The 10,729-nt window shown below is 44.1% G+C and overlaps 1 protein-coding gene across 1 annotated transcript; it reads right to left on the minus strand.

The window, feature by feature from the left end:
* Nucleotides 1-225: 225 nt before the first annotated feature.
* Nucleotides 226-9,983, minus strand: FKBP14 (FKBP prolyl isomerase 14). The gene is given in 5 exon segments (XM_043964885.1): nt 226-1,142; nt 2,371-2,498; nt 7,053-7,204; nt 9,565-9,713; nt 9,715-9,983. Coding segments are annotated over 5 exon segments (636 nt in total). The 5' UTR covers nt 9,763-9,983; the 3' UTR covers nt 226-983.
* Nucleotides 9,984-10,729: the final 746 nt, after the last annotated feature.

Genomic DNA, 10,729 nt, shown 5'->3' on the forward strand with positions numbered 1-10,729 from the left:
CTAGAACCACATAGTAGTTTGCCACTTAAGTCTTGCCCAGAATCTCCAGCTTTTTTCAGAACTCAGCTCTGGTGACACCTCTGACAGGAAGCCTTTCCTGATCCCCTCCCCAGCTGCCTGGGCCTTCCCTCCCCCCAATTACTTTGTCTCTATTTTGTATTTATGTATGTGTTCATGTCATCCCACACCCAATAAAATGTAAGCTTCCTGAGGGCAGGTTGTTCCTTTACAATGCACACCCATTTATTGTTTTTATTCTGTATCATTAACCATTTGAGCTACTCACATTTTTCTTAACTAAAGCAACAACTGGAACAAATAAATCTGAATAAACATTTTCCTCAGTGCTTCACATGCCAACGATTCAAAAATCAAAAAATCAGGCTGTTTCATCGCACCATGAAAAGAGACAGCCTTAGGCTTTTCCCAATAGAATGCAGCTAACTTCCAGAAAATGGTGGGTGGTAGAGAGAGAACTGTGTGGTTTGTGATTGCATTAAATCTGATGCTGAGGAGTGTTTACAGCCACCATATTTAAAATTATGAGCAAGTTAGTTAAATGTCAGGCTGCAGGTACGAGAGAGACTCACATGCTCAAAGACAAGGGATTGGGGTGTGCTGGGAAAACTGGGAGATGGAGTCAGAGGCCCCAGGTGACCTTGGGGAAGACACTTCCCGTCTAAGGGTGTCACTTTCCTCATCCACATAATAGGAGGGTCAGACCATATGGGCTTCCGACTCTAAATCTATGATTCTACAACAAAGTATCCTCCATCCCCTAGGTCCACAGCTCATTAGGGAGAAAGGGGCAGTTAGCATTCGTGCTCAAATGATTCCTTTTAAGATTCCGAGACACACAGCAGGAGACAATTACTTCTTTGCTATGAATAAATACCAACTTAACAGACAGAATCAACATTGCTAGAAAATAAGGCTCAAAAATTCTGGTCGCCCTCCATAGGCTGGGCCAGAGGGATGTTTCTCTACAACTCATCGTGTTTGTACGTAAATTCCCTTGCAGATATAAAGCCATCTTTGTCCTCGTCTTCTTTGTCAAAGATGTCTTCCACCAAGTCATCATGGTGACTGTCATTGACCACTGCCCCATGTTTTTCAAACTCTTTCTTCAAATAGACTTTAACCTGCAAAAGAAAGAATCATGATGCTTGAGGAAATTGGTTCCATGACTTGGGAATTATTGATCTATAGCACCGACATTTCAGGTTATCATCACCATCCATTACGATGATGATAGCTAGCGTGTCCATAACACTTTAAGGTTGACAAAGAACTCTAGTGATGTTATCTCATTTAATCCTCACAATAACCCTGAGAGAGAAGTGCTATCATTTTATTCCCATTTTATGGTAGAGGAAACTGAGGCAGACTGATGTTAAGTGATTTGCCCAGGGCCACTAAGCTATTAAACATCTAAGGCTGGATTTGAACTCAGAAGTGTTTGATTTCTTCAAGCCCATCTTACCCATTACCCCACCTGCATGCCTATTTTAGAAACGGAGGTTTAAATAACATATAATCAAAATACTATTCATTTTTATAACACTTCCTGTTTACTAAAGGGGAATCCTTTCCCCCGCATTTGACTTACTAAATCTAGCAGCCTGATTATTACAAAGTATATTTTGGTGGATATATCACTTTGTTGATACAATCTGCATCAGAGGAGGGTGCGCCCACCTCAAGGAAGTTGCAGATCTTTGGAACTAACTATGTGAGATATATATATATATATATATGTAGATATATATATATATATATGTAGATATGTATATATATGTATACACACACATATACACATATATACACATACATATATATACATACACACATGTACATATATACACATGTATACACACACATATACATATACATATATATACATATATTTTATTTATTTATTTATTTAGTGGGGCAATGGGGGTTAAGTGACTTGCCCAGGGTCACACAGCTAGTAAGTGTCAAGTATCTGAGGCCGGATTTGAACTCAGGTCCTCCTGACTCCAGGGCCAGTGCTCTATCCACTGCACCACCTAGCTGCCCTCTACACCATATTTTTGACAGAGGAAATGATCACCTCAGTTTTTTGTTCTCGGGGAGTGTTGGAGGGGGGCGGTGATGGGAGATTGGGTCTTCCTGTCCCTGTTCAGGCTGGAAGCACAATGGTCATTATTAGTCTGATCCCAGTAGTGATCAGCACATAAGCTCCAGCCTGCCCCACTTCTGGCCCAGGCTGGTTCACCTTTGCTTTGGCAGCCTGTGGGCCTCTCCCTCACAAGAAGCGCACAGTATCGGTGCTAGACTTAGCATAGTCGGCATTGAACCAAGCAACGGCCACCTGCTTGACCTCACCTCCTGTTTGGACAGTTTCCAGTCGTCATCGAGATCCATCTCTTGGAATGACTCGTGGGATCTTGGTCCATTTCGAATTTCCAGGAGATCGATGTTGAATATGAGTGTACTCTCAGGGGGAATCTTACCTGCCGAGGTGGGGTTGGGGGTGAAGAAAAAAGAAGCTTTTATTGAAACAGCTTACCTTTCGAAACAGATTTATGAATCTAGACAAAATACACCCTTAATTAAACCTGGAGGGTGGGGGCAAATGTACTGCATAGTGAGTGGCAGATGGGTCTGAGGTCATCCCTTCTAGTCAAGGCTGTGAGCTTACCTTCATCAGCAGCAGGGAGCAGGGTCTGCTTCCTACCCCCCACCCTCCCACACACACACCCACATCCCATCATTGAGAGACTAAAATGCTTTTGCCTGGCACAGAGCTAAAAATGAACAAAATGAATGAAAAGGGAAATCTCATTTGTGCAACTGGGCTAAGTTCTCAGGGGAGATTTCCCTCCTATTATTAAATAAACTGATGAAAGTTAGCTCTACTCAACCAGAACCAAGTACCCAAAGCCCTTTAATCCTATATTACCCTAAGAGAGGCCTGAATACGGAGCCAGCAAGTTGTAGGTTCGAATCCCACCTCCAACTCTTCATAGCTTACATAGCTGGTGCCTCTGGGCAAGTCACTTGGCCCCTCTTGGCCTCAGTTTCTCTTCTGTGATTACTGTAAGCGCTTACCCCCTCCCCCATGTTTGTGAGGATCAAAATAGGTGACATATAGAAAGGGCTTTGCTCATTTTAAAGGTGCTGTGTCATGGTCGGTTGAGAAGCAGAAGGACACACGAGTGGAGTTTAATTTCCACTTGAGATACACACAAGCTGTGGGGCCCTGGAACAAGACCAACCTAGTTTTAGGGCCAACAAATGAATCCATATCATTTATTAAGTTCCTACTATGAGCCAGGCACTGTGTTAAGTGGTGGGGATACAAGTGAGAAAAAAGAAAGATAGCCCCTGGCCTCAGGGAGCTTATACTCTAATGCCTATAGCTCTAAAGTCTCTACAAACAGCTCCTTTTCATCTAAAGTGAGGGAGAAGACAAGATGAGGCATGGCCCAAAATGACAGTTTTAAAAATCCACTCGTTGGCTTGGGCTTTTTCTTCTTTTTTGTATTTGTGCTTGAATACTAGTGTGTCTGATGCCCTTAATTTTGTTAGAAAAAAAATTATTGTCATTTTGTACAAGAAAACTTGATTAAAAGAAAAAAAATGAAAGAAAGTTAAAAAAGAAAAAAATTGGGGGCATCTATCTAGGTGGCATAGTGGATAAAGCACCGGCCCTGGATTCAGGAGCAACTGAGTTCAAACCCAGCCTCAGACACTTGACACTTACTAGTTGTGTGACTCTGGGCAAGTCACTTAACCCCAATTCCCTCACCAAAAAAAAAGAAAGAAAGAAAAAAATTATTAAAATTTTTACTAGTTTTATTTTTCAAAGAATAAAGCCACATCATGCAGACCATATTTAGAAAGCTCCAGAAATGGATGGGAGCTTAGAGTCTGTTTAGTTCAATCCTCATTTTTCACACATAAGGAAACTTAGGCCAAGAGAGAGAAGGCCATACAGCTAACCAGGGTTGGATATGGGATTTGAACCCAGGACCCCTGACTCCAGAATTGGTACTTTCTCCATTATGCTACAATCAGGGGTCAACACCATCATGTGAAACAGCCCCAGTACTTGGCACTGAGTAAGTGCTTCAGTGCTTATCTAATTTACTAGCAATCCCATGGAATGGTCAACTGTCAAATGAGGCCAAAGAGACCAAAACCACTGAATGTCCATGGTGCCTATAAAACATGGTAGAACTTTCCACAGAGCAGGAGACACCTGGCCATATTTCTATTTCATAAGGAAATGTGGGTCTAGGGATGCCCTACTTTAAAAAAAACAACAACACAAAGAAGATGAGAATTTCCAAAGAGAGAGAAAACAATGCAGATGGGGTCCAGCAATCTCAACATATGGAACGTCTGCTGGTATCGGACTCAAACAGAAGCAGATCCACGAATTACATCATTTATGTTGTAGTGTGTTCTTAATTTTTTTGTTACACATTTCTTAGTGACATTTTAATCTGGTTCTGGCCTCCCCAGAGAGTTGTGCAGGCTGATTGTGAGTCTGACACCCCTGGTGTAGTGGAACCCAAGGACCTGGTTTCAAATCCAGACTGGGCTGCTTGCTGTCTGTGAGACCTCAGACAAGTCATTTAACTGCTCTCGGCCTCAGTTTCCCTTTCTAATCTAACAGAGAATTACTCCTCCAGCTAGAAACCATTGTAAAAGCTATATAACTCAAGAAACTTCCTGGGAAATGGAGATGAATCAGTAGTAAAAGAAAAAAAGAGGAAAGATATGAACTGCAAGAAATTGAGGGTCTCTGCTAGTTGCTTGGAGCCCCCCCCCAAGCTTCCCAAGAAGAATGAACCCCTTTTCACAAATATTTCCCTGTTTCATCTGAAAATTTGGGGGTAAACATTTCTGAGCATTTTTTCTGGCACTCCCCCAAAGCTTCCTGGGAAAAATGAACCCCCTCTTCCAAATATGTTTAATCTGAAAGTTTGGGGCAAACCTTTCCAAGCATTTTTCCCCTAGCAGATGACCACAAGGAGAGTTGTGAGTCCCTACAAGAACAACACTTACACTGTCAACTCAAAGCTATTCCAGATCAGGGGCGAGGGGGCAGGACCAGCTTTTCCACAACCACAGTCGATTTCCAAAGAAGGTGTGCACCCCCTGGGCTAAAAGAGTCTCTGTTAATCCAGTGTTAGGTATATTAGTTTCACTGCCATCAGTTTCATGGAAGGGAAGTAGAGTTAGGCAGAGATTTGTTAAATAGTGGACACTGTTAAGGGCAGAGGAGAGAGAGAGAGAGAGAGATGGCTTAGGCTGTGAGTTAAAGAAGCATTAATCATACACACAATTATCCCTAAAACCAGTCTGAACTCTAACATATACATTTTCTAGGTGACTGATTTTCTTTTCCAGGTTTTAATCCAACTATAGAAACAAGACTATTTTGACTTTAGTCAGAAGAGGCTGAGCTTAGCAACTCCCTTTTCAGGAATACAACTGTGAAATCCTTAGAAGGGATCAAAGCCAGCATACCTGGAAAAGAAACAGAATGTATTGAAATGGGAAGGTCTTAGCAATGAATTAAGGGAAGGGAAGGTGGACATAGCAGAGGGAAGGTTTTGTTGTAAAGTGAAAAATTTGGGGAGGGGGGTATCTGAGTGTGAGAAAATATAGTAAGAAAAAATGAGTGAATAAACCACTCATAGAAGGATTGTTGAGGAATTAACTAAAGGACAAAGAAGTTAGGGGTAAGGCATGTGGATGGGAGAGAGAAGAGGAAGACAAAGGAATAATAATATTAACATTTTTCTTTTTTGGGGTCTAATCGCGATATTATTGGTGTGGAGAGGAACTCCTGGTGTGGAGATTCCCTCTACTAATGAAGATTTTCCAGGGTCCCACAGGCAGGATGTGTCGGAGGCAGAACTGAAATTGGAATCAGTTTTCATATTCATGCTGAACACACTGATACTGAGAATTAAAGTCCTAAATCTGAGTCCTGAGAAGTAATTTTTTAAAAAATGAAGCCACACCCATCAGAACTCATTCAGAAAACTCTGCATTGTTCTAACCCAGTCTTCACTGCAGAGGCATGAAGAAGGGCATAAAACACCAGCTTTGTGACTTAACAGGCCACATATTTGAAACTCAACCCCCAGATCTGTACAAGGAAGTTAATACTTAGAGCACATTCCTTACCCAGTCACTGTGAGGGATGGTCACCTGGAGAGCATTTCCAATCTAGTCTCCTCTGGAGTCCAAATGCCCACAGAAGCCTGATGGAGGCCAAGGGCCAGGCATGACTGAGAGGGAAGGGACCTGAGCCCTGATGGGTGGGGCCCAGTTTCCTCATCTGACCAACAAAAGGGCTTAGATGAAATGACTACTACACTCCCTTCCAGCTCTAAGTTAATGATCCCTTCATCAATCAATCCATCTATATTTATTAAGCACCTACTCTGTGCTAAGTACTATGCTAAATGCATACTATAAGTGCTCCTCACTTCCATCCTCTGTAAAATGAGGGGTTTGGATTAAATAGCCTGAGGACCTATCCAGTCCTAATGTTTTATGTAAAATGTCTTGTAAACCCCAAGGCATGATATAAACATCAGCTATTATTACCTGAAGCTACAGTGCAGCGGTTATTGAGCTGGGTTGGAGTCCCACTTCTGACACATGTCAGGGCAAGTCACTTAACTTCTCCATTGCCTCGGACAACTCTCTACGACTACAATATATATAGAGAGAAGGTGCCAGCGTACAGTGGTAGAGAAAGTTTTCTCATCTGGCAGTTCATTACACCAATGAAATCACAGGTCCAGTATCTATTATTGTTACTACTACCAACAATAATAATGTTGGTAATGTTATGAAGTATTAGTAATGTTATCAACTATAACTGTTATATTAATGTTAAGGACGATAATATCATTCATATTCATAACAAGATGATGATCGTGGTGATGATAAGATTCTAGTCTACCTCTTCAAACCAAAGCGGAAAGATTTGAGTTTGACTGACAGGAGAAGGAAGAAGAAACAACAAGCAAAATTACCTTTCCCTTCTTTTCCATACCCGAGGGCAGGGGGGATGGTGAGCTTCCTCTTCTCCCCCACACACATGCCCTTCAGACCTCGGTCCCAACCTTTAAGAGCCTCCAGGATGCCAAGAGTAAACCAGATGGGCTGGCCATTGTTGTGTTTGTGGCTAAGGAAAAGAAGATGGAGAGAATTACAGTTACCAAGTGCCTCCTGGCTTCACTGAATTGATTCCCGCTACCCCATCTCTCCACTCGTCCCATGAGGCAGCTCCTTCCTTTTACCTTTTGTGAAAGCTGCTCTCTTCCCTCCCCCAATCCCCACCCTTAAGACGACTTCATCACATGGAGAATGGCTGCTCATTCTCCTTTAGGAAAGTGTCACAGAATGAGGCCGTCTACAGCAAGAGCAAGAGGTACTTGGGAACAGCTTTGAGAGGAAAGAGAAAATGGGGGAGCCTGTGGAGGAAAGTGAGAGACAAAGGCTCATCAGACACGAGGGACTGACTGCACATATACATGCATCTTCTGCCAACAAACACATACAAGTATGGTATCTGGAAAGCAAAGAGCTGGTGCAGAGAGGGGAGCATGGTTCAGAATTCTGAGTGTCGCAACCCCAAGTCTTCTGCTATTGTAGAACTGTCTGTCATGGAGAAAGAGAAAGTAAGAACCCTGGTAGAAAAGCCAGCCACTGTCTCCAGAATTCTACTTGGGCCCTGAGGTCTGGGGTACTCTTTAAAATTTTGTCAGTTAACAACCATTTATTTTCTCTCCCTCCTACCTGCTTCTAATGGGAACAAAAAAGAAACAAAATCTTTGCAACAAGTATGCAAAGTCAAGCAAAACAAATCCCACATGGGTCTCATACCCATTTTTATTAGAACCATCCCCTCAAAGGTTACCTTCCATCTACTCTGCATGTGTCTTGTACATACCCAGTTATTTCCAAGTTTTCTCTCCCATCTTTGAGGTCAGTGATTGGTTCTGTCTTTCTTAGTGTCCTCAGGGCTTAGTAGAGTGCCTGGCACATAGTTGGCACTTCAGAAATGCTTATTGATTGGTTGATTGATTTCTACTCCCCCGATAAATGCTTACTGATTCACTGGCTGCCTCTCATTTCTCTATCTCCCCAGAACTGTTCAAGTATGACATACAGCTGGCCCTGGATAGATTGGTCAAAACAGAACAGGAGTGGAACATTCTCACTTATCTTTTAAAAGCCAAGGAAATTCCTGCATACTTTGCTCCTGAAGCACAGAAGAGGGTCACAGGGACATAGATACAGAGAGAGAAGGGAAGGATCTTGTTAGTCACCAAGTCCAGCAGCCCCCTTCCCTTGACAGAGGAAACCGAGCCCAGAGTTCAAGTGACTTGCCCAAAGTCACAGAGGTACTAAAGGAGAGAGTGGGGATTGAAACTCAGCTCCTCTGATTCCTTCTGAGGCATGGGGATGAATTTTAACTACAAATCAGATTTATTAGCAAGGCATCCAGAACTGAGGAGCAGGGAGAGAGGGGGAGAGATAAAATAAAATAAGTGGCCGGGAGCCAAGAGACCTGGGTTCTCCCCTGGACCCTGCTACCTAAGGACTGGACCAAACAAGGAAAGTTAACGTCAATATACCCATTTCTCTGCTTCATTATGAGGGCTTGGATCATATCCTGCAATTGTAGCTCCTATTGAGATGATGCCTTTTGACCATCCTTTTTATTTATCTACAAGACAAAGCAGCAGATTATTCAGATTATTAATAGCCAATAATCAGAAGCAGCATGGGTTAGTAGACCTGGGGGGAGGGGGAGGTGGAGAGGGGGGAGGAGAGAAAGAAGAGTTCTGGATTCGAAATCAAGGGTAGATAAATAAGAAACAATCAGATAAGTTCAATATGTATATTCGAAAGCGATGTGAAAAGAGGGCTGGACTTGGAGTTAGAAAGATTCTGAAGAAACTCTGTCTCAGATTTTATCAACTGAAAGCTTGGACAAGTTGTTGAATCCCTCCGGCCTCGGTTTCCTTATAAGCAAAATGGGAACAATAGCAGCACCTTCCTCAGAGTAGTGTTGTGAAAACCAAATGAGATAATCTATGTTAAGTATTTGACAAAGCCTTAATAAACACATATACGTGTTCGCTTTTCTAGAGTCTAAGCTTCTTGCGGGCAAAGGACCCGTGCCTCATCTTTTCCTCTAGCTCTAGTGTGCTCTGCTGGCCTCTGAGGCAGAAACTTGGGCTCTACTGTCTCTGTGTCACTCCGAGCCAGTCACTCGGGCTTGTAGCGTGCCCTAGACCATATCTTGCAGAGAAGGTAGTGGGAGATTCCTCCCGCGGGAGTTCTGTGCTTATGAAACCCCGGGTCCCGTCTCCATCCGATCTATCCCCAGTGCCCGAAGCAGCGTGGGAGCTTAATAAGTGCTTGGCGAGTTTTCCACGCGTGAGTTTTCACCAGCCAAGAGGTCAGGACCACTCACCCTGTGGTCCATGCGGGCGTGCCCGGTTACCTGGACACCTTTCCCGCCCCATCACTTACGTGGAATGAAACAAGGATCCGTCCCTCTCTAAGTAACCTTCGTAATGCACCAGCATCATATCGCCGCCTTTGGTCTTCCGATGGCAGATGAAAGGCTTCTGCAGCACCTCGATCTTCACCTCGGGTTCCGGGATCAGCGCCCCCCCTGCCCAGGGCCAGCAGCACGGCCAGCAGGGCTGGCCACAGGTCCAGTCTCATGATGCCCCGGCCGGCAGCACAGGCGTCCTTCCAAAGCGAGCCGCTCTGGGGGAAACCTACCCGACTACATGAAATCAATGCCTGCTTTGCCGAAGTGGACGCGGTTTAAGGACTGGGGGGAGCTCTGCTCCCGGCCAAGTTCATGGCTCCCGGTCTTAGTAGACGTGGCACGCTCGGTTCCCCGCAAACAACTTTGCAGACGCAGACAGGGTACCTTAGGGTTAAATTCAGCAAGCGTTTAGGATGGCTCTTCTCGCTTGGGGCGGCCTCGGGATAGCGGCCGCTCATTGGCTCCTGCTCCCGTCCCTCTCACGAGCCTTCTACTGCAGTGACCAATGAGTACAGCCTATTCAAATGAGACCACCTCCTACAGAACGTAGCATATCCATGGGATGCGCTGCTTGGCAACGCAAGCCGGCGCTGGCTTTTTGGAGCATGCTCACTCGTCCAGCCCTGGGAATGGATGTAAGGAAGTATGCAACCCGAGATTCCTGGGCTCCGGATTTTCGAGGAATGGGCTGGGCTGGAAGAAGGGAGGCAGGAGGGAGGGCCCCAACCAAAAGTCTGAGGGCTCAGACAGATCTCCGTCTAATTAACCAAAGTCATGGAATTGATGCTGAGGAAGGGAGGGCTGAGGAACAGGGTCAAAATACTCTGTCTAAAATGTTGGAGGAGATGTGGGAAAATCGGGATAGTATGCATTGTTGGTTGAGTTGTGAACTGATCCACCCATCCTGGAGAGTAATTTGGAACTATGTCCCAAGGGCCATAAAGTTATGCATACCCTTTGATTCAGCAATACCATTACAAGGTCTGTACCTCAAAGAGATCGAAGTAAAAGGACATATATGTAAAAAAAATATATTTATAATAGAGTGTGTGTGTGTGATGGCAAATACCTGGAAACCAATTAGGGAATGGCTGAACGAATTGTGGCATATGATTGTGAAGGAGAACTATTGTGTCA

This window comes from Dromiciops gliroides, chromosome 5, assembly GCF_019393635.1.
Source record: "Dromiciops gliroides isolate mDroGli1 chromosome 5, mDroGli1.pri, whole genome shotgun sequence".
NCBI lineage: Eukaryota > Metazoa > Chordata > Mammalia > Microbiotheria > Microbiotheriidae > Dromiciops > Dromiciops gliroides.